Here is a 25,601-nt window from a genome sequence, read left to right as displayed (position 1 = left end):
GGAGCAGTGCAAGTGGAAATAGAGAATAAAAGAAAAAAGATGAGCCTATGGTCTGAATGGTAAGAGTGCTACCTGTTTGGTACACAGGTTCCCCAACCTGACCTAGATGAACTAAACTGCTCCTTTTCATGACACAGATTTAGCAAAATTTTCAATATTTAGGATGAAATCTTTTTTCCAATTCCTTTTTTTTGCTCCTTTCTCAATCTGCTGGTTTTTGAGAGGCTTGATGTTCCTGATTACCTCCTTGAAAGAGTATGGTTTTAAAACTGTGTGATGCTGTGTTCCTAAGCAACTTGTCAGGAGGAAAGTCTTTGCTAAAGCTTAACATCGATTTAAGTATATTTAGAAACAAATAAAAATAATCCTTATTAAACAATTTATATACTTTTGGGTTATAGTCCAAATGAAGTTTTCCTATATGATCAGTTAAAACTAAATAAGAGACCAATCTATATGTCTGTCTAAATGGTGATAACAAAGTTCAACACCAATTATCCTTTGCTTACCTAGCTTGCCTTGTCCTAAAGTCTATGATATAGCTATTATTACTATAAACAAGAGTACAAAAACACACAAACCAACTGATAAATTATATATTACATGTTTATTAAGGGCACAACTTTTATGTAAAATTTACATTTTTATGAAAAAATCAAAAATATTTACAAAATTTTGTAAGATTTGCCTTGTTCTAATTACAATTCAAAGTAGTAAATAACAATTCTTAAAAACTCACATTTGTTAGAGTTCTGTGTTTACAAGTTCTTGGTTAAAGAGGCAGCTACAAAGTTTATCACTATACATAAGCAAGAACCAGCTTGCTAAATACATTTCCGATTGAAAATCTATTGGTCTTTTTTACATCATTAGTGGATTTTTAAATGAAAAAATCAATATAAACTCATATGGCTTCAAAATTGTAACCTGCACCCAATACAAATTTATGTATCAGCACTTGGTATGAAGACAGTGGTAATTCGGAAAGTGCAGAAGTTTAACCATTTCACTAGTTTGTACATTGTAAGGTAATACTTGATTAAAAACAAACATGGTGAGTATAATGGTGTCTGAATTCCAACAATAAAGTATTAACTGCCCAATAAAAGCAGTTTGACTGCAAAGCAGTTACAGTTAAGATTCCAGTAAGGGACTGTAATTGGCATTTAAAAGAGTACAATGTAAGTTAGAAATTCTAATTTTGTCCACTATTTAGTAAAGATGAAAATTTTAGCAAATTCTCTTATGTACTGCTTTAGTCAAATCTAAATTTAGAATTGGGCTAACATGGATATATTAAAAAGCACATTATTGTGTTATATATGTTACTAAATGAGTAGATTTTCTGCTGTATTTAATATAGCAAGATGTTACATAAATGCCTAGTAGGAGGGGTTTTATTTTCTGTAAAGCTTAACAGAACAATTAGTGGTTTTATATAAATTATCATATATAACACATTTTATTGCTTCTATGCAAAATGCAGGACACTGGTACTTACAAATAAATTTCCCATTTGTAAATTATGAAACTGTGTCCAAAATATTTAATTCCTTCAATTAATCAGGATTTGCTATAAAGTTAGGATTTTTACTATTTAATATCAGTAATATTAAGAAATGCTTAACCCAATCCATCATTTCAAATAATTTTCCTATTTTTAGCAGGTAGCAATTAAGTAAGAACAAGAACATACAAATTGGTAATTTTTCCAATTGTTGAAAATGCCAAAACTAATCTTTTCTAAAGTGTTCCTCACAAACTACTACAAAATTCATGCTCACAACACATTCAGGAAATAAATGTACAGATTTGCAATAACAGAGTGAAGGGAAATGTTAAATGGAGAGTTAAAATACCAGTTACCAATTTATCATTAGAGTTTTACAGAACTTTCTGATGAGGTTAAGGTGGAATATCTGAAGGTGATTTTTTTCCCCCTGTAAACAAATGCCATTAGTTATTTCTCTAGTGGCTACAGTGTATCACTAAAGAAGCGAGCCAGGGTTCTTAAGTATAAATTGTCCTTTAGTTATTCTGAACTCCCTTCCCAATTGTGGCCAAAGGTATTTCTGAAAATTGCAATTATCTTGTAAAAATCCTTGACTACTCTAAGATTCCAAATAGAAGATCCAGACTGTTAGGAAGAAAGTGAGGCACATTAATGAACACAAACTAGATAGGCACATTTCTGGGTTTTGTTATTGTTTTACAAGGCACACATTATGCAATCCATATAAAAATAAATTAAATCTACAGCATTAATTTATCAAAACAATCACAACTTCTATAAAGTTAACTGCAGAAGTAAATTTCTCTGCTGTCTTTTGCAAGCTTATTTTAAAACACATTGCACTTGAGGATTAAAAAAATCATATAAAACACCATTTACACTTTATTAATATGTTTATATGAGAATCAAATTACAGATTTTGCAAACACCTTGGACTCTGGTCTGATTACTTTATGGCACAAAACTCAATTTGACTGAGTGTTATAAATGAACATTATCCCAAACTTAGAATTCACGTTCTGTCCGTATCCATTCAATATCAAAACTTATAAAATTTCAAAATTATCTCTGACTCTAAAAACTTATGGAAAGCTAAATTATTTTGTGCTTGCTCTCCTGAAATTTCAGACCTGATATTACACTATAACCACAGACACTGAAGATAATTTAAAATTTCAGCCTATAAAAACTTCACTTTACTGACAATCCGAATAAATGTGTTTCCTGAATATTGCAGTTTATCATTTACAGCGTTGAAAATCATTTCAGTGCTATTTCTGTCGATGACTCACTTCAAAAGTGCAATTTAATGTTTGTAGTCAGCTCTTAAAGACATAATACAAGTTAGAATAGTGTTTGGAAAGAACAGATAATGCAGAATGGCAGGTTTGTACTACTCCTTTGAGCCAACCACTTTCCCAGGTCCATCAACAATCTGCCAAGTATCGTCCTGAAAAACACCAAGCAGACCTTTGCAATTATAATTTCAAATGAACTCGAAGGAGAATATTTTCACTGTGGTTACAGATACAAACCCCAGTTCCCACCTGCTGTTTACAATACATTAGAATCAGATCACAGATGTTCAGCTATACTGACCATGAGTACTCTCTCTCCCAGGTGTGTCTCTATCTGGCACCTTGTACCAAAGGTCAAAGAAAAAATTTCCATGCCTTTAGACTATAAACTACTTGACAGTCGTTTAGTAAATGTTAGAATACAAATGTTTCCCATGTACATTATAAAGCTTGAAATCTCCCAACTTACCAGTGGCAAACCGCTTCTTTACTAAGGAAAGCCTATAGCCAGTGCCTACAAGTTCAGTATCTACTCCTGAGAGGGTACTTCCCTCGCTGAGGAATTGCACTGCAAGTGTTGTGGGTTTACTGGGTCCTTCTGAAAGATCAAATTTTGCTCTGAGGGACCCAGAACCTACAAGGAAAAGAACAAAGAACTTATACAGGATAATATATTTCACACCAAAAAAGGCAAATAAGCAAGTAAGCTGAACTGTGTCTGTCCTATGCCAAATTCGTGAAATGTGTACAGCAAACAAATCAATGTCCTGTTTCCAAATCAGACTTTATTCAGTGAACCTGAATTTTCATTAAGTAATCTTCATCCATGCTTCTCTTTGACTTAATTAATAATAATCTTCAGAGGCATTTACTATTGAGATTCCTATGCTATATGAATGTTGAAATGAGTCAAAAGACAAGTCTGAGGGCAGCTCAGAAGGAAGCCCTAAGAAGGGATGAGTGGGAATAAGGTCAAAAGGAAAGGACTGCTGAGTACCATATCATGGGCGGGAGAGGTAAAGAAGCTAAGACAGCTAAGATTGTGAAGAGCGGTATCAACATTACTATTTTGTATTCACCCTTCTTTTTTTTTCCCCGCCCATATATATATATATTTTTTTTTTTTTTTTAACATCTTTATTGGAGTATAATTGCTTTACAATGGTGTGTTAGTTTCTGCTTTATGACGAAGTGAATCAGCTATACATATATCCCCATATCTCCTCCCTCTTGTGTCTCCCTCCCACCCTCCCTATCCCATCCCTCTAGGTGGACACAAAGCACGGAGCTGATCTCCCTGTGCTATGCAGCTGCTTCCCACTAGCTATCTATTTTACGTTTGGTAGTGTATAAAGGGATAAATAAGATGTGGCACATAGATACAATGGAATATTAGTCATAAAAAGAAACGAAATTGAGTTATTTGTAGTGAGGTGGATGGACCTAGAGTCTGTCATACAGAGTGAAGTAAGTCAGAAAGAGAAAAACAAATAGCATATGCTAACACCCCTCATTTTAAAATTTAACTGGTCTAACATCATGCCAATTATGTCTGAGGGGCTTTCTTTTCAATATAACCATTTATTCAACATAACTCAGTCTAACAGTGTGGCAGAAATAGTAAATAATTATGAATATTATAAATGCTGTTAAGGAAAAAAAAAAGCTATGGGCACATAAAATGGCGTGGGGATGACAGGCCTGTATCTCAGGCAAAGGTGACTACAGGTACAGAGATGGCAGACCTGACAGAGCATGACGCGTTTAAGGGAGCTACATCTACACCAGAAGAGCTGGAGAAGAGGGTACAGGTGAAAGAGAGTGGCAGAAGAGGAGACTAGACTGGCAGCAAGGAACGAGCTCTAAATATCTTTACAAACCACCGGAAGAAATAACCATAAGGAACCACCTAAGATATGGAAGACAAACATTTCAGGTAAGTCTCCTAGAAGGGCAGAAAGGTACAAGATGCAACGTAGGGAAACCACCTGAAGGTCAATAAAATAGTCTAGGACTCTAGGTGACAGGAAAAGGGGATCTGAACTAGGCTAAGGGAAAGGAAAGAAAGGAATGAATTTGAAAGATATTTAAGAGTTGAAATCAAGGGGTGAAAAGGAGGAGGAGTCTAGGAGGATTCCCGGGTTTCTGGCTGGGGAAAGGAGAACTGCCTGATAGTAGGAGTGACATTCTGTGATTCCCCGCATAGAAGCTGAACACTACAGAGAGAAATCTGGAAGAAAATATAACAATGACCTCCTATACTATTGTACCTGGTGGCACAGATCAATTGGGAAGATGAATTGCTGTATAATTCTTAACGCTTGCCCAAGCCCTCCTTAAACTTTTACAGTTCTTGATGTGCAAAATTCAATTCTGTGAAAGTTCCACCACAGGCCAAGAGCAGCCACCTTGGCAATCCTTAAACTTTAGAATTATTTCCTGTCCCTCTTCTGGGCATAAAGGCAAAATAGAAATAGATTTCTGTTTTACAGTATTCTAATTTGGAGATTTTTTTTTAAAGGCTGACTAACCAAATCAGAACCACATTTATAAGATGTTTCCATTTCCTCACACAGACACTCTGATACCTGAACAGCACAGGGAAACTATTAATATATCTGGTTAGAAAATTTGTGTCTTATTTTTAAGAGAACAAACTCCTTTCTTGGTAAATATTTACAATAATACTGTTTCATTAAATATGGGGAAAATATACCCTTTCTTCCTTGCTAACTGGTTGTAAACCCTCAATTCAAGTAGCATTTCTGGTTTACTTCCAGTTTCAACTAGGAATTTCAGTTTTGTCTCTCATAGCCATACAGTTAGAGTAAAAATCAGTAGTTTACCACCTGAAAATAGGCAACCTTTAAGTACCAAATAGGAACAAAGGAACTAGAGATTAGCTAAGTTATTTCATACAATGTGTTGTTCTCTAGTAGTAAAAGTCTGGTTCAGCACAGCAGGTCTGAATGAACAGACAATACGAGGTATGTTCCTGGACTTTTATGCAGAAATACCTATGAGAAAAACTACTGATGATATGTTTTACATTTTGATCACATTATGCTTAAAATGTTTAAAAGGAAAAAGCTGAACAAAACTTGAAACACCAAAAAACCCTACTTAATAGGAAAAGTAACTGGAGATTAATTAGGCATTCAAAAGAGGGCAGGAGAACTCTCCTTTGATTAAGAGAAACTACAAATAAAATGTTAAAGACTTGGGCTTCCCTGGTGGCACAATGGTTAAGAATCTGCCGGCCAATGCAGGGGACAAGCCCTGGTCTGGGGAGATCCCACATGCTGTGGAGCAACTGAGCCCGTGCGCCACAACTACTGAGCCTGCACTCTAGAGCCCACAAGCCACAACTACTAAGCCCACGTGCTGCAACTACTGAAGCCTGCGCGCCTAGAGCCTGTGCTCCACAACAAGAGAAGCCACCGCAATGAGAAGCCCGCGCACCGCAACGAAGAGTATACCCCACTCGCGGCAACTAGAGAAAGCCCGTGCGCAGCAACAAAGACCTAACACAGCCAAAAATAAATAAATTTTGAAAAAAAGTTAAAGTCTTGACTGTCCTGGGAATTCATTCTAAACTGAGTTAGGGGATATACTAGGAGTGATCAACTAACTCGCAGAGACCTTTTCTTTGCATTGGGAACACAGATGCAGACATGGTGGGAGGAGGCGATTAACTTGCTTCTCCTTAAAATAATGATCACAGAATTAAAGGCTGTTAATGGTTAGTTTTAATAAGGGGAAATGACCAAGGTAAGGTTGTCCTGAGAGAGAAAAGACAGAGGGGCTTTTTAAGACCGGGAAGCTTCTGCATGATTTCTGGGAGGCCAGGAGGACCCCAAGAATGAGCTAAAGAGTGTGTTAATTAGTATCAGTTTTCAGTTTCAATTATCAGGTTACCTAGACTTCTATAAATTTACTTTATTAGGTATCTTCTCTTAATGGTAGCAATGTGAACATAAGAAGCATTTATATAATATTTATAAAGCTATAGCAAAGCATTCTTTTTCTCAGAGAAAGCATATTCAATCTAGAAGAAAAAAAATGTGTTCTGAATCTCAACTGGTCCACTCTTATTGTAAGGTATTAACTTCCACCTAGTGGTCAGTTTTAGAACTGAAGGCATGAAATTCCAGGAGAAAATTTTCCATAAACATGCCAAAAAAATCCATGTGACATCACATTATAAGCAACAAAAAAAACATGCACACACTTACCTCTATTTTCTGATTTTTCTGAAATACCAGAGAGTTTCCAAAAGGCTTTCATCTGTTCTGCATTCCTGTAAGAACAAATGTTTTCAGATAATGTGCCTAGTATAGTACCTTGTACATAAATGAACACTCAATAAATACATTTTAAATATTTCACTAGAACTATGGTGCTAGATTTACTTTGAATAGTATCACCTGGTGAAAATGTGTTTATGAGTAATATAAATATAATATTATCTTTATAAATGGATATTTACCAAATTATGTAAATTCTTTTCATTTCTACTGATCAGAGAAAGGAAAACAATGCATAGGTGACCCAGTACCTTCACTGCTCAAGGAAAACACAGTTTTATTACTAAACAGTGCAGCAAATATAAACGAAGAGTGGTTAGAGTCTATACTAATATTAATGGAGGGAACAAGAGAGGTAGTTAAGAGATGTAAAAAATAATACTAAAGACTAACCAGATAGGTATTCCTATAGATATGCTAGATGCTATATTTAATCCTATAAAATAATAATTATCTTTATTTTTTAAATGAAAAAAAAGAAAGTTTAGAGAAATTACATACTTTGCCTAAGGGTAAAGTTGTATTGAATCATTCGAGTCTGGGTGGGGACAGCAAGACTAGTTTATTTTGGGTTGCGGCTACCGTAGTGTGACTAGTAAAATGTATAGTACCTTTTATAGCATGGTTTCTTTGGGAAAATACACTAACTTATAAGACAACTTTCAGAACTTAGGTTCTAAGACTGAGGGATTGCAACAGAAACTTAGTAGGAATTCAGAAATCTACTTAATTTACCATATTGCAGGGGGAAGGGACTGCATGTTTGTGACTCCTCCATCCACTGGTACCACCACCTGTACGTTGGAAAGCACACTTGGAGCCACCATAGCTTCTGGGTTGTACTTATAATCCACTCTAAGATCTGTGGTGCCAGCACTACATTTCCAATATGTTGCAAGATTTAGAGGAGTGGACTGAATACCATTTGATGATACCTTTAAAGAGAGAAAAAACCAAACAATTGCCTTTGACCTAAACAAGTAAACAAGTCATGTTAATGACATACACTTGAACACAAGAGCGCACACATTCAAAAATAATAATGAGGGAGCTGTCTTTTGCTAGGCGGAGTGAAGCAGGCTCATCTCACAGGTGTAAGTGTGGACCTGGGACTATTTACATCAAAATTTCTGTGGTGCTTGTTTAAAATGCACATTCCACTGGCTCCAAATGCAGAAAATCTGGAGGCACTGGTGATATAGGGGTTAGTATAGCTGCCTTCCAAATGCAGAAGATCTGATTCAACTGCTTAGGTACAGGGCACAGAAATCAGCGTGTTATGTGATTCTTATTTATGCATGTGATGTTTGAGAACCTCTCAACATTCAACATAGAATTCTAAGATTCTTTATAAGAATTCAGATTTAAAACAGAATAACTGGATCGCCGTGCAGTTCTGCAAGCCTGGAGTTAGAATACTTCCAACTTGAAATGTTTAATTTTAATCACATGAACCACAGTAAATGGTGCAATTCCTTCCAATTCTTCAGTTCCTTGCTCAAATGACTTACTCCTTTTCAATGAGATTTATTACATTGAAAACTGTATTTTCACTCTTCCTTACCTTACTCTACAGACTTTCCTTTCTCCATAGCACAACATACATTATTTACTTACTATGTTTACTGTCTATTTCCCTATGCTACTCACAGCAATTAGCAAGCACTGAATAATAAATATTTGCTGAATGAATGATAAATACTTGGAATAAACTTTAAGCCAACGTTAAGTGGCAGCACTTTTTTATCCTTTAAAGTATTTACTTACTAGAAACATAAGCCATTTTAATACAATTACCCTATTAAAAATTCAAATAAGACATAAATATATGAAATAGGAAATTGTTCTCTTGGCATTCTTACTCCCCACTGTTTTTTTTTTTGATTTTATTTTTATACAGCAGGTTCTTATTAGTAATCCATTTTATGCACATCAGTGTATACATGTCAATCCCAATCTCCCAATTCATCCCACCACCACCACTTCCCCTGCTTGGTGTCCATACGTTTGTTCTCTACATCTGTGTCTCAATTTCTGCCCTGCAAACTGGTTCATCTGTACCATTTTTCTAGGTTCCACATATGTGCATTAATATACAGTATTTTTCTCTTTCTGACTTACTTCACTCTGTATGACAGTCTCTAGATCCATCCACGCACGTCTCAACAAATGACTCAATTTCGTTCCTTTTTATGGCTGAGTAATATTCCATTGTATACATGTACCACATCTTCTTTATCCATTTGTCTGTTGATGGGCATTTAGGTTGCTTCCATGACCTGGCTATTGTAAATAGTGCTACAATGAACATTGGGGTGCATGTGTCTCTTTGAATTATGGTTTTCTCTGGGTATATGCCCAGTAGTGGGATTGCTGGGTCATATGGTAATTCTATTTTTAGTTTTTTAAGGAACCTCCATACTGTTCTCCATAGTGGCTGTATCAATTTACATTCCCACCAGCAGTGCAAGAGGGTTCCCTTTTCTCCACACCCTCTCCAGCATTGGTTCTTTGTAGATTTTCTGATGATGCCCACTCTAACTGGTGTGAGGTGATACTTCATTGTAGTTTTGATTTGCATTTCTCTAATAATTAGTGATGTTGAGCAGCTTTATCATGTGCTTCTTGGCCATCTGTATGTCTTCTTTGTAGAAATGTCTATTTAGGTCTTCTGCCCATTTTTGGATTGGGTTGTTTTTTTAATATTGAGCTGCATGAGCTGTTTATATATTGGAGATTAATCCTTTGTCCATTGATTTGTTTGCAAATATTTTCTCCCATTTTGAGGGTTGTCTTTTCGCCTTGTTTATGGTTTCCTTTGCTGTGCAAAAGCTTTGAAGTTTCATTAGGTCCCATTTGTTTATTTTTGTTTTTATTTCCATTACTCTAGGAGGTGGACCAAAAAAGATCTTGCTGTGATTTATGTCAAAGAGTGTTCTTCCTATGTTTTCCTCTAAGAGTTTGATAGTGTCCAGTCTTACATTTAGGTCTCGAATCCATTTTGAGTTTATTTTTGTGTGTGGTGTTAATCTTACTCCCCACTGTTAACATCATGGTACATATACTTCCAAACTTTCTAGGGATGCAAACATAGATCTGTCTCATTCTTTTAAATGGCCACAATAATTAATTTAATCAATCTCTTCCTCTGTGGATGTGTACTTAGGTGGTTTCCAAGCAATGCTGCAGTGAATATCCTTTCTACCTTCCCCCCACCACGTCCGCCCTCTAATTTGTGTGATTTCCAAAGAACAGATCTCTGGAACTGGAATTGTTGAGTTAAAGGTTACATATACTCAATGATCTAACAGAGTTACCTTCTAAGAGGTTCTATTAATTCGTACTCCTATCAACAAGTGGTCACGCCTCTCCTAATAGAGCAGTCTTTTTCATTTTTGTCAATCTAATGAGGACTCAAACTGGTATCTCACTGTTGTCTTAATATTCATTGTTCTGATTACTACTGACACGGAGCATCTTTCCATAAGTTAGCTACTGAGTTATTCATCTTCTATTTCTAATTTATAAGGACTCTTTGGTCTACCTTGCAATATTACACATACTTTTCCCTTAGATTAAATACTGATTCTGTTTAAGGGTTTGTGTGTTTTAACCAAACATCTTATAAACACACGTATTTCTTTTTGTCTCAAGTATCTCATTCTCTCATTGCATGACTTCTGGGTTTTGTATTGTATTCAGAAAGGTCTTCCACACTTCAAGATTAAAATATGTAATAAACATTTGTAACACATATACAACACACATGCATACATACCCACAGACACATATATATATATATTCATCCATGCTTTATTTTCGTATCTTTACGGCTTCATTTATTATTATTAAACCTTTGATACATGCAGATTTTATTTTGGTTAAAGGTATAAGCTAGGGATTCAGCTGAATTTTTTTCCCCCAAATCTCCAGCCTGCTGCCCCAGTATCATTTACTGAAAAATTCATCATTTCCACATTGTCTTGAAATGCTACTTTGTCATAGCAAGAATTTTCCATTTATTCTTAGATCTATTTCTGGATACTCTAATCTGTTTCATTCATCTGGCCATCTATTGTTGTGCCAGTTCCAAACTATTTTAAATACTGTTGGCTTACAAAGTTTTCCCATTAAAACTAAAACATTACTCCACATTGCTGTTTAAAACGTTTCTTAACTTAATTTTCTGAGCTTTATTCTTCTGAGAACTTGAAAATACTGTCAAGTCTCCAGACACAAATATATAAACACCTCCACTGAGTTTCTGATCAGTATCACATTAAATTTATAAACTAATTTAGAAACAGCTAAGCTTTCCAGAATATGAGTCTTCCTTTAAATAAAGTATACCATTCTAACTATATTCAAGGCAGCAGAGATGATGTTATGTTTCTTAACTAGTTTAAAAAAATTTTTGTGTCTTCATTGTAGCTACAGGAAAGGATGCTGTAATAGATTTTTAAAAAGATTTTTTTTAATTGAAGTATAATTGACACGTAACACTATATTAGTTTCAGGTGTACAGTGTAGTAATTTGATTTTTATATACATTGTGAAATGATCACCACAGTAAGTCTAGTTACCCTCTGTCACCATACATACAAAGTATTTTTTTCCTGTGGTGAGAACTTTTAAAATATACTCTTAGCAACTTTGAAATTTGCAATACAATATTATTAACTTTGGACACCATGCTGTACATTACATCCCCATCACTTATTTATTTTATAACCATTAGTCTGTAACTTTTGACCCCCTTCATCCATTTCACCCACCCCTAACCCCCTGCGCCTCTAGCAACCACCAATCTGTTCTCTGTATCTATGAACTTGGTCTGGTTTGTTTTTTAGATTCCACACATAAGTGAGATCATACGATCTCTGTCTTCCCTTTCTGACTCATTTCATTTAGCATAATGCCCTCAAGGTCCATCCATGTGGTTGCAAATGGAAGGTTTCATTCTTTTTTAATGGCTGAATAGCATTCCATTGTATATATACAGCAAATCTTATTTATCCGTTCATTTATTGATGAACACTTGGGTTTTTCCATATCTTGGCTACTGTAAATAACACTGCAATGAACACTGGGGTCCAAAAATCTTTTCAAGTTAGTATTTTCATTTTCCTCGGATAAATACCCAGAAGGGGAATTGCTGGATCATATGGTAGTTCTATTTTTAATTTTTTGAGGAACCTCCAAAGTGTCTTCCATAGTGGTACATCAATTTACAATCCCACCAACAGTGCACAAGGGCTCCCTCTTCTCTACATCCTTGTCTTTTTGATGACAGCCATTCTCACAGGTGTGAGACGACAGCTTATTGTGGTTTTGGTTTGCATTTCCTGATCATCAGTGATGCTGAGCAACTTTTCGTGTATCTTTTGGCCATCTGTGTGTCTTCTTTGGAAAAATGTCTATTCAGATCGTCTGTCCACTTTTAAAATCAGATTGTTTGTTTTGCTATTGAGTTGTATGTTCTTTATATATTTTGGATATTAACCCCTTATCAGATATATTGTTTGCAAATAATCTTCTCCCATTCAGTACATTGCCTTTCCGTTTTGTTGATGTTCTTTGCTGTGCAGAAGCTTTTTAGTTTAATGTAGTCCTGCTTGTTTAATTTTGCTTTTGTTGCCTTTGCTTCTGAAGTCAAATCCAGAAAATGATCACCAAGGCTGATGTTAAGAACCTTACCACCTATGTTTTCTTCTATGAGTTTCAGGGTTTCAGGTCTTGCATTCAAGTCTTTAATTCAATTTTTGTGTATGGTGTAAGACAGTAGTCTAGTTTCATTCTTTTCATTCTTTTGCATGTGGCTATTTAGTTTTCCCAATGCTATTTTTTTTTAACATCTTCCCAATACTGTTTATTGAAGAGACTGTCCTTTCCCCAATGTTTATTTATTCTTGGCTCCTTTTGTCATAAATTAATTGAGCATGTATGTGTGGGTTTATTTCTGAACTCTCTATTCTGTTCCACTGATCTATTTGTCTATTTTTTTGCCAATACCATCTTTTGATTACTATACCTATGTCATATGGTTTGAAATCAGGGAGCGTGATGCCTCTAGCTTTTTGTTCTTTCTCAAGATTGCTTTGGCTATTTGGGGTCTTTCGTGATTCCACACAAATTTTAGGATAGTTTATTCTATTTCTGTGAAAAATTGCCAGTGGAATTTTAACAGTTATTGCATTAAACCTGTGATTGCTTTGGGTAGTATGGATATCTTAACAATTTTAATTCTATCGATGAGCATGGAGTATCTTTTCATTTAGTTTTGTCTTTATTTCATCACTGTCTTATAGTTTTCAGTGTACAGGTCTTTCACCTCTGTGGTTGAATTTGTTCCTAAGTATTTTATTCTTTTTGATGCAATTGTAAATGGGATTATTTTCTTAATTTCCTCTGCTAGTTCACTATTAGTGTATAGAAACACAACAGATTTTTATATATTTTGTATTTTGCAACATTACTGAATTCATTTATTATTCAGTTTATTCATTATTCAGTATTCTAAGTTTTTTTTCTTATGGAGTCTAAAGGTTTTCTACATATAATATGTCATCTGCAAAGAGTGATAATTTTACTTCTTCCTTTCTAATTTGGATGCCTTTTCTTTTTCTTGCCTAATTTATCTGGCTAGAACTTTAATACTATGTTGAATAAAAGTGGTGAGAGTAGGCATCCATGTCTTGTTCCTGATCTTAGAAGAAAATCTTTCAGATTTTCACCACTGAGCATATTAAGCTATAGGCTTGTCATATATGGCATTTATTATGTTGAGGTATGTTCCCTCCATACCCACTGTGTTGAGAGTTTTTATCATAAATGGATGTTTAAATTTTGTCAAATGCTTTTTCTGTAACCCACTGAGATCATACGATTTTCATCTTCATTTGTTAATGTGGTGTATCATGTTGCTTGATTTCTGGATGTCAAACCATCCTTGCATCCCTGGAATAAATCCCGCTTGATCATGGTGTATGACCCTTTTAATGTATTGTTGCCATTTGTTCGCTAATATTTTGTTGAGGATTTTTGCATCTATGTTCATCAGGGATATCAGCCCGCAATTTTTTCTTGTAGTGTCCTTGCCTGGTTTATCAGGGTAATGCTGGCCTCATAAAATGAGTTTGGAAGTGTTCCCTCCTTTTCTATTTTTTGGGAAGAGTTTGAGAAGAATTGCTATAATTCTTTTAATGTCTGGTAGACTTCGGTAGTTAAACCGTTTGATCCTGGACTTTTGTTTGTTGGAAGGTTTCTGATTATGGATTCATATCTCCTTACTAGTAATCTATTCATATTTTCTACTTCTTCATGATTCAGTATTGGAAAGCCGGCTGTATGTTCCTAGAAATGTATCCATTTCTTGTAGGTTGTTGGCAATTTGTTGGCATATAATTGTTCATAGTAGTATCTTGTGAATCTCTGTATTTCAGTGGTAGTAGTTATAATAGCTCTTCCTTCATTTCTGATTTTATTTGAGCCCTCCTTTTTTCTATTGGTGAGTCTAGATAAAGGTTTGTCAATTTTGTTTACCTTTTCAAAGAACCAGCTCTTAGTTTCATTGATCTTTTTAGTTTCTAATTATTTCTGTTCTGATATTTGTTATTACCTTCCTTCAACTAACTTTGGGCTCCGTTTGCTCTTCTTTTTCTAGTTACTTGAGGTGTAAAGTTAAGTTGTTTGAGATTATTCTTGTTTCTTGAGGTAGGCATGTATCACTATGAACTTCCCTCTTAGAAATGCCTCTTAGAAATTCCCATGAATTTTTGGTATGTTGTATTTCCATTTTCATTTTTTTCAAAGTATTTTTTGATTTCTCCTTTGATTTCGTCATTGACCCGTTGGTTACTCAGTAGCATACTGTTTAATCTATCCATATTTGTGATTTTTCCAGTCTTCTTCTTGTAACTGATTTCTAGTTTCATACCACTGTGGTCCTAAAAGAGATGCTTGATATGACTCCAATGTTAAATTTATTATGACTGGGCTTCCCTGGTGGCGCAGTGGTTGAGAGTCCGCCTGCTGATGCAGGGGACATGGGTTTGTGCCCCGGTCCGGGAAGATCCCACATGCCACGGAGCGGCTGGGCCCATGAGCCATGGCCACTGAGGCTGTGCGTCTGGAGCCTGTGCTCCGCAATGGGAGAGGCCACAGCAGTGAGAGGCCCACGTACCGCAAAAAAAAAAAAAAAAAATTTATTATGACTTGTTTTTTAACCTAATATATGATCCTGGAGAATGTTCTATATGCAGTTGAGAAGAATGTACACTCTGCTGCTTTTGGATGGAATGTTTTCTGTATATCTGTTAAGTCCATCTGGTCTAACATGTCATATAAGGCTGATGTTTCCTTACTGATTTCTTTTGGGATAACTTATCTATTAATAAAAGTGGGTATTAAGGTCCCCTACTATTACTGTATTGATGTCTACTACTCCCTTTAGGCCTCTTAATATTTGCTCTAAATATTTAGGTGCTCCTATGTTGGGTGCATAATTATTGTTTTTTTGGGGGGGGTGCATAATTAATACATGTTAAACATCTTCTTGTTGGATTGACACCTTTATCAATATGTAATACCCTTCTCTGTCTCTTATTACAGTCTCTGTTTTAGTCTATGTTTTTCTGATATAAGTATAGCTACCCAAGCTTTCATTTGGTTTCTGTTTGCACAGAACATCTTTTTCCATCCCTTCAACTTCCATTCTGTGTGTGTCCTTACATCTGAAGGGAGCATCTTATAGGCAGCATATAAATAGGTCTTATTTTTTTAATCCATTCAGCCACTCTGTGTCTTTTGATTGGAGAATTTAGTCCATTTACAATTAAAATAATTATTGACAGGTATGTATTCACTGCATATTGTTAATTATTTTCTGGCTGTTCTGTTCTCTTTCTTTCTTTGTGGTTTGATGACTTTAGTGGAATGGTTAATTTCTTTCTCATTATCTTTTGTGTATCTACTACAGTTTTTGCTTGGTTGTTACCATGAGGCTTACATATAACAACCTACATAACAGTCCATTTTAAGCTGCAAACAACTTAAGTTTGAATGCATTCTAAAGGTCTGCATTTTTACTCCCCCTCTATCTTCTGTTTTTGATGTCACATTTTACATCTTTTTATCTTGTGTATCCCTTCACTAATTATTGGAGTTATTTTTACTATTTTTGTCTTTTTCCTTTTACTATTCTCACTCTACGTGATTAATCCACTACCTCTACTATATATTTACCTTTACCAGTGAGATTTATACTTTCATACTTTTGTTACTAATTGGCGCCCTTTTCAGCAAAGAAGTCCCTTTAACATTTCTTGTAAGGCTGGTTTATTGGTGATGAGCTCCTTTAGGTTTTGCTTGCCTGGGAAACTCCTTATCTTTCTTTCAATTCTGAGCAATAACTCTGCTAGGTAGAGTATCCTTGGTTAGAAGTTTACTTTGAATATATCCCTTCTGGTTTGCAAAGTTTCTGCTGAAAAAGTCTGCTGATGGTCTTATGAGAGCTCCCTTGGTTTTTCTCTTGCTGCTTTTAAGATTCTTTTTTTAAACTTCTGACATTTTTTTTTAATGTTGAGCCTTCTTTTAATTATTTTTTTTTTAATTTTTGACTGTGTTGGGTCTTCGTTTCTGTGCAAGGGCTTTCTCTAGTTGTGGCAAGCAGGGGCCACTCTTCATCGTGGTGCACGGGCCTCTCACTGTTGCAGCCTCTCTCGTTGAGGAGCACAGGCTCCAGACGCTCAGGCTCAGTAGTTGTGGCTCACGGGCCTAGTTGCTCTGTAGCATGTGGGATCTTCCCAGACCAGGGCTCTAACCCGTGTCCCCTGCATTAGCAGGCAGATTCTCAACCACTGCGCCACCAGGGAAGCCCTAAACTTTTGACATTTTAATTATAATGTGTCTTGGTGTGGGTCTCTCTGGGCTTCCTGGGTCTGAATGTCTGTTTCCTTCCCCAGGTTAGGGAAGTTCTCAGCCATTATTTCTTCAAGTAAGTTTTCAGTCCCTTTATCTCTATTCTCCTTCTGGGACTGTTATAATGTGTATGTTAATTTACTTGATGTTGTCCCATAAGTCCTGTAAGCCATCTCCGCTTTTTAAAATTCTTTTTTCTTTTTGCTGTTCTGATTAGGTGAGTTCCACTGCCCTGTCTTTGAGTTCACTGATCCTTTCTTTGCTTCATCTAGTCGGCTGTTGAACCCCTCCAGTATATATTTCAGATCAGTTATTGTATTCTTCAGCCCAGTGACTTCTATTTGTTACTTAATGTTTTCTATTTCTTTGTTGAAGTTCTCACTGTGTTTATCCATTCTTCTCCCAAGTGAGGTGAGCATTTTATGACCATTACTTAGAACTCTTTATAAGGTAAATTACTTATCTCTGTTTCGTTAAGGTGTTTTTCTAAGGTTTTATCTTGTTCTTCTTTTAGAATATATTCCTGTTTCCTCATTTTACTTGATTTTCTGCACTTCTTTGTATTAGATGAAATAGCCACCCCTTCCAGTCTTGAAAGAGTAACCTCGTGTAGGAGATGAACCTTATTGTTCAACCTCGCCTTAGCTCTTGGTTGCCTCTCAAACCTCTGTGATTGTCCAAGCAGCCTATTTTATATTTAATAGCTCCTAATTGTCAAGGGTGTGCCAAGACCTGGCAGTGTTTCAAAGCAGGAAATCTGCCAGCACATAGATTCAGACTGACTAGGAAGCTAGACCCTCAGGCAGCAGCTTTTAAAGTATGCAAATACATATAGTTCTGTGAGACTGAATACAAATGTTAGCCCTGCTGGCCACCAGATCAGGTGATCTGGAGGTGTCCCCTGGGTGACAGTCATAAAAATCAGGGCTCCAGACGAGTGTATAAGTTCCTTTCTGGGAGATACTGGTGAGCTGTAGCAAGGCAGAGGGAGAGTGAATTGACTGCATTCCCCCAGGCTATGTTCCCTAAGAGCATATCTGTAGATCCCTAGATGTGTGTCAGACCAGAAGCCTGCCCCTTAGGCTGCTGCTCCAGGCCAAGCAAATGGGTCTCTTTCACAGAGACACTACGGGTGTTTTTCAGTCTGCTTTCTGTGCATCGCCCTGGGGGCAGTAGCCTGCCAAAAACTGTCTCACTGATTGTTATAGTCCTGTGGGACCCAGAAATGCAAGCTCCCCTGGCCTCCAGAGCCAGGAGATCAAGGGTGTCCCCTGGGCTGCAGCTGCAAAAACTGGGGCACCAGACATCTATAAAAACTCCCCTCTTGGAGATACTGGTGTCACAGAAGAGAGTGCAAAGATAACACCCACTGAGGAAGGGGGAAAGAGGTCTTGAATAAAAAGCCAGCTTTAGCATGAGAGAAGGGAGAGCCCACTGGTTGGAGTGTAAAGATGGCACCCACCAAGAGAAAAAGTCTATAGTAAAAAAATAAATAAAGTGGTGCTTGCTGGCTTTAGCAAAGTAGATGGAGCAAGTAAAAGAGGTGCCCTCCAGCACCTCACTCCCTGGAGAGTATCTCAACACGCCCTGGCCCCTCAAGCCGATGCTTTAAGATCAGCAGATGAATCTCTTTCACATGTAGCCCATGCACTTCTCAAATGGCCGCTTGCATGCTGGGACCTAGGGTGCTTGGGTTTGCACGCAAGCCCTTTAAAGCCGTTTCTCAGATCTCTACAGCCCTCTGGTTCCTGTGGATACGAGCTCCACTGGTTTTCAAAGCCAGATGTTTTAGGGACTCGTCTATCAAGTGCAGGTCTCAAAAGCTGGGGTGTCCATGCAGGTTACAAACTCTTTGTTCCTCAGGGAGAAGCTCCAGATTTGTGAGTTCCATCCAGATGGTGGGTTGCCATGATGGGGTTGAGGCTTATGGTGAGACCGTGTCTCAGCCTCTCCTACTCGCCTCAGTGTGGCCCTTTTCTCATTGGCTGATGTGAAGGAGCTGTTTAGCTATCTTTCAGGTCCCTTTCAGAGGGAATTGTTCCACATGTATCTGTATATACACCGTGTTGGTGTATCCATGGAAGAAGGTGAGTTCAGGATCTTCCTATACCATCTTGGACTACCTCTCCAGCTCTAATTAGTTTTTTTATTGTGAATATCTTTCTCCATTAGTTTTCCTAACTGGCTGTTTTGAAAGCCATTAATTTTTGTATTAATTTTTTAAATGACCACTTTGCTAAATTCTCCTGCATCAGTTTTTCAGTTGATTCTCTTGAGTTTTCCAGAAATATATCACCTGTAATTAATATTATTTTTATATCTTCCTTTCCAATATTTATCACCACTTATTTTATTCTCCTGTCTAACCGTACTAACACATCCAGAAAAATCTTATACACTAACAGGAATAATGACTTTCCTGACTTTCAGTGCTTTAGGTATTTCATTATTAAGACTGATATGCTGGTCTTTCCAGGTGAAGGACATTCATATATTTATATTTGCTCAGTATTTTAATTGGTAATAGATAGACGGTGAATTTGATCAAACTGGCCAAAATCTCCAGAGGCTTGTTAACAGATTTTTTGATTTTGAAACATCCTTGCATTGCTCGAATGAACTTCACTTGGCCATGACATATTATTCATTTAATGATATGCAAGATTCTGTTTGTTAATATTTTAATTAAGGATTTTTATAAGATGACACTCACCTGATACTTTAATACATCTACATTATAATAAGAAGCAGCTGGATTTTGCTCTGATAGCTTCTTGAGGTAGATAGTAAGAGCTTGCATGTTCATCCAAAAATCTTTTGTGTTAGAATCACATTGTGATGGATCACTGTATGTATAAGAAATATTTTCATTATTATTTATATTATTATTTCATATTTATTTATTTATCTTTATCCTCTGCCTCTCTGTAGTAATTTGGTGACCTGGCAAAGACCAGTAGAAATGAACCAAAAGATAGGATGAGATAAAACTAAACTTAGGGGATAAAGAATGGAACATAGCAGAAAGTTGCCTAAAAGATGAGAAGATGTACAGTAGAGAAGGATTTAACAATGACTACTACCACCCACCAGCACAAACAAAACAAAGACAGCAGAATCCTATTTAATCGCAATAAATAATTTTGATAGTCTTCAAATTGAATTACTGTTGCTTTGAAGAAGAAAGAAAAAATTTCTTAAAAAGAAATTTCACCTTCAAAACAAAAGTACACAAACCTGGGGATTTCCCTGGTGGTCCAGTGGTTAAGACTCTGAACTTCCACCAGAGGGGGCACAGGTTCGATCCCTAGTCAGGGAACTACAATTCCACATTGCCCCACAGTGTGGCCAAAAAATTCAAAAAAAAAACTGAAAAGTATACAAACCTGAACACAAGTTGTGCATTTGGAAGAATTTGTTCTAGTCTGTTGATATTTTTCACCCTGAAGCAGAGCACAGCTGGGGATGGATTACTAGTGAAGACTTTAATAACTCCGCTTGGAAATGATATTGTCATGTCACCAGTGATCTTCACAATACACCTGGAAGTAGGCATTTTGGAAAATTTAAATAGTTTAAATAAGGCATTTTAACCTCCATTTAAAGCATATTTAGTTTTAAAAGGGCTTTATTTATATATATAACCTTTTTTCATAATTACCATGAATTATTTTTTCAATTATAAAAAATGATTCTATGTGAAATGATATATTCATCTAACACCAGTTTTTCCTAGAATTAAATTCCAAACACAAATGGAAGCACACTGATAATACTCCTTCACTTGTTTGCTAACACCATCCCTGGCTGTCTCATAAGGACACTGTTTCCCTGGTAACACTATCCCCAGCTGTAGCTATTTTTCCTCCAAACCCCACAAAGCACTGAGCCTGATGGTGGCAGTGGTAGATGTCCTCCTTGCTTCTCATTGCCTCTTACAACTCTATATTCCTTCTTCCTTCTGAAAAACCACCAGCTTCGTTTGAAACTCACACCATCAGATTATACTACTCGCTATCCCAACCCTCCAAGTCATCTTCAACATTCCCTTTCATTTTCTGAAAATTATAGCTCCTGGCCCACTGTCAGTCTGTCTCTGCACAACTACTCCTATCATAAATTTTTAGTGATTTCAAAATCCACACAGATAATCCTTTCAACACCTTGGTCACCTAGTTCTTCAGCCCCTTGCCTTCAATGATCCTGCCTTCCTTCCAGCCTACCTCAGCCATACTTCAGCCCCTCCATCATCTCAGTCTGATTCCCCACTCATCGGATAGTCTCTTCCTACTTCTCCAACTCATTCTGTCCAGTACTGCATCTCCAATCTCATCAAAACCCTCCATAATCCATTGTTCCTACCACCTTTTTCACTAATTTTCACTCTTCCTTCATATCCTCATTTCCCCCTATCTTGGGACTTCATGGTCCATCAATATACATACTCCTTTGCATAAACCCTCCCCTTGGTTCTCCCTCACTTGACTATGCTTGTTTGGCAAAACACAGTCTTAGCTAAATCCAGCTCCTCACCTACATCTATATGGCCGAACATGACTAGAGAAAAACATATAATGATATAGCCAAAACTCTCAGTTGGGCCCCCTTAGTATTACCTGGAAATTCTACATCCCCTAGCTCTTTTCATACCTTCTCCTTTCTCCTCTAACTCTAACCTGCAAAATTCCCTCCCCCACCTGCAGTCAACGACTTTCCTTTAAATTTTACGGATGAGATAAAATCAGAAAAGAACTTCCTCATACTCTCACTACTAAAATCCTAATCTCCCTGACTCTAAAGGCATCCATACCTTCTGCCTTCCCTCCTGTTTCAACAGATAATCAGTCTATGCCCCTAAGGTTAACTGTACTGAAGCACATCTCCTCTTACATACTGAAGGACTTCACTCATGCAATTGTCCCCTTTCCTGTAGATTCAGTTTTTTCCATAAATATTGGATTTTTCCCATTAGCATACTGAAATGTATATCATCTTTAAAAAAACCAAAAACTAAAATTAATAAAGGCCTCCTCTGATTCTCCCATCTCTCTCCTGCTACCACCCTGTTTCTCTGCTTCTACTTAGAGCAAAATATCCTAAAAGAATTGCCTAACATTTGCGCTCTTGAAATACAGTTGTCTGTATTTGCACTCTTCAAATACAGTTGTCTGTATTTGCATCATCTCCTGCTCCTGAGCGCCCTCGAAGCAGTCTACTAGAGCTGCTCTTGTGAAGGTCATTAATGACCTTCACGTTGTTAATGATCAATTTTTCTTGACCTGACGGAGAGCATCAGATACAGCTTCACACCTTCTTTCATGAAAGGGTTTATTCACTTAGTTTCTGGGACTCTGCTCTACTGGTTCTCTTCTCCCCTCTCTTGTTGCCTGCTGTCCCAAACTCCATTGCTGGATGATTCTCATCCTCCTGTTTTTAAACACTGAAGGGGGCCAGGACTTAGGTTCTCATCAGATCTCTTCTCTACACCCTAATGCCCCAGGCTTTAAGTATCATGTACAAATTAATGACTACCAAATATTTTAGCCTGCACCTATCTCTGAACTCCAGAATCATGTATTCAACTATCATCAACTCAACATCCCCACTAAATTGTGTTAATAAGTACTTCAAATTTAACAATCTACTCCCTCAACAAATCTTGACAACTCTGTTTTCAAAATACATTCAGAATCTCATTACTACTCACGATCTCTTCTGCTAATACCCTTATACAAGTCACCATCATCTCTCACCTGGACTTCAGTGGTTAACCCTTTCTCTCTGCATCTACTCTGGCTCCTTCTAGTTTATTCTCCATTTGGCAGGCAGAGTGCTACTTCAAAAACATAAGTAACCTCATCACTCCTCTACTCAAAAGCCTCTACTTGCTTCCCACCTCACCCACAATAAATCCAAACTCCTTATCATGGTCTACAATGCCCAGCCTGATCTGTTCCCTCTGTGGACTTATCTTTGACTACTTTCCTCCTTGTTTACTCCTACTCAGTGACATGGTTCTCTTTGCTATTTCGTGACTATGCCAAGCATGCTTCTACCTCAGTCCCTTACACTTACTGGAATGCTCTTCACTCACCTATCTGCATGGCTTGCTCCTCCCTCAATGTCTTTCAAAAACAACCTCAAAAAGGTTTTCACTGATCATTCTACCTAAAATAGTAGCCCTCTGTTGTAACTTTCTATCCCCTTACCCTGGTTTATTTTTCTTCATAGCATATATCAATACCTCTCCTTTTCCTAAGTAACATTATTCGTTCATCAAATATTTAAGCGCTTACTGTGTGTAAGACTCTGTTGTAAGTGCTGAAGGTACTTTAGTAAACAAAAGTTCTTCTCTACAGAGCTTGCATTATCTCAAGTGAAAACTAAGAAACTTTCACAACAATGCAAGCTTATAACAGTCTTACACATATTAAGCACTCAAATATTTAATGAATGAATAATGTTATACATGAAAAATAAGGGTGGGGTGATGGTGGTGGGATGAATTGGGAGATTGGGATTGACAAATATACACTAATATGTATAAGATAAATAACTAATAAGAACCTGCTGTATGAAAAAATAAAATAAAATTCAAAAAAAAAGAAAAATTAAGGGTGGTCATTCACCCAAAGATCATTTTCTTAATAGAAGGAGGTTAAACCAATCCTTCAAGAGTCGCCTGTAAATAGACATGCACTCTAGGTCTCTCTTGCAAACATCACACTTTCACCAAAGATATACATTAGGCCAAGATTCAGAGTTCTATCCCCATCTACGTCAGCTGCCACAATCCTGTTGTACGGACATGTCAAACAACAGATTTGTCATACTGGTCATAAAGCCTGGGCAAAAACGTACATAAACTTAGAAAAAAGCCAACAGTACTGATTATAGTGACTTCTTAAATTTGAAAGACAATATCTAAATGACTATAATTGATAGCAAAAAGCAGGTAAACAAGCAATAGAAAACTCTAATAGAGAATCAAAATGTAACTCTTAAAATTTACCACCAAGCCCCCTGCCCCTGAAACACACACACACATATACACGTATCTTTTAAAAACTAACTTGGTGGGATCTGCCCCTTTAAAGTAGGCATTAACAGATTCTGTAAGGGCGACTGCCACAGGTAAGGTGTCCTGATTTCCAAGGCTGACAGGACTGGGACCTCGTGACACACCTAGAATAAATACAATTCATTTGTTAAATCCTATAGAAAGATATTTATTAAATACCAAGACAGAGTAGACTCAAAATATTAGCTTGTCACAAGTGACTCTATTACTGGTTTCAAAGATGCCCCAAGTATAAATCTGGTTAAAAAATGGAGCATAAAACAAGTTGGACAAATAAAATATGACAGGAAAATATGTCACAGTGACTTCAATTTTAAATAGAATGACAAAGAAGGGTTGGGTTAAGGAATGTCAGAAGGAAAAAGCCCTTCACCTGAAGAGCTAAAGATACTAAAATATGGCTTCAAAACCATTCAGATACTAAATTCTTTCAGGTTCTACTAATTCACATATGTAAGATCATTAAACTGGATTTTTCTAGTTAAGGTATTTCTATACATTAGCTATTTCTAAATGAGCAGTGTAATGTAATCATGCACTACTCATTATTACTGTAATTCTGCTTTACCTCTTCTTTGTCTTATGCTTGTATTATATTCCCATATTACCTTTCCTCAATAAACATGACTAATAACATCATTTTGAGGTAACATTCCTGACATAAAGTTAACTCAGTAAGATACCTTTAGAGTCAAATCATAGAAAGGGCAGTGTTTTAAAAGAGTAATAAAATGTAAACAAATTTAATGTATATGTTCAGGTGTTTTTTAAAACCTAAAATCTGGTTTATTTCATAACAGACAAATCCCTTAAAACAGTGCATTGCCTTTTTTTTTCTTTACAAATGTACTCTCTCCATTTATGCCTTACCATTATTGTTATCGATTGGAAAGTGGAGCATTTCATTTAATATACAATATATGATGAAATTTTGTAAAAATAAGTCAATTGGGTAGTTAATTATGATTATTCATTCTTAAAGAAAAATATGTTGACCTAGGTTATTCATTTATCTCTGAAATCTGAATGTATGTTTTTTTGTTACATAAATGTTACACCATGTTCATAGCCATCAGATATTTTTATTTCAGATGTGAGCTACTTTTGCGATACCTAGAGTATTGTTAATTCTAACAAAAATCAGTACTAGCTTTCTTTGCCTCACAACTAAACCTGGGCTCCTACAAATAGTGAGAAAGAGCTTTTGTTACCTTTAGAGGCCAGGAAGATTCTGTACTGTTCAAGATTTTGAAGAATTCTGATTTAGAAGGTTCTTCATAGTTTAAAAAAAAAATGACTCAGTGATTAAAAATACATGGAAACAGGAACTGCTGTTTCTAGGCCACTGGGAAAAGCAAACTCTCCCAAACAAGACAACTTAAAATTTCATATGAAAATAAACTCAATAATAAAATGTATTCACAAAATCACAACAGCTACTATCTACTAACCACCAATATATGCCAGACACTTTGCCAAAGAGG

At 36.4% G+C, this 25,601-nt stretch overlaps 1 protein-coding gene across 1 annotated transcript in view; it reads right to left on the bottom strand.

The window, feature by feature from the left end:
* Nucleotides 1-2,940: 2,940 nt before the first annotated feature.
* The window catches only part of FCHO2 (FCH and mu domain containing endocytic adaptor 2), a 113,645-nt gene continuing 90,984 nt past the window's right edge, over nucleotides 2,941-25,601 (bottom strand). Inside the window, 7 exon segments of the mRNA XM_065873108.1 lie at nucleotides 2,941-2,963; nucleotides 3,281-3,445; nucleotides 7,047-7,111; nucleotides 7,854-8,053; nucleotides 19,750-19,882; nucleotides 20,423-20,578; nucleotides 24,110-24,221. Coding sequence (XP_065729180.1) covers nucleotides 2,941-2,963; nucleotides 3,281-3,445; nucleotides 7,047-7,111; nucleotides 7,854-8,053; nucleotides 19,750-19,882; nucleotides 20,423-20,578; nucleotides 24,110-24,221 — 854 coding nt within the window.

Source organism: Phocoena phocoena, chromosome 3, assembly GCF_963924675.1.
Source record: "Phocoena phocoena chromosome 3, mPhoPho1.1, whole genome shotgun sequence".
Lineage (NCBI taxonomy): Eukaryota > Metazoa > Chordata > Mammalia > Artiodactyla > Phocoenidae > Phocoena > Phocoena phocoena.
Note: the sequence above shows the minus strand (reverse complement) of the source record. Positions and strands in the feature narration are given on the sequence as shown.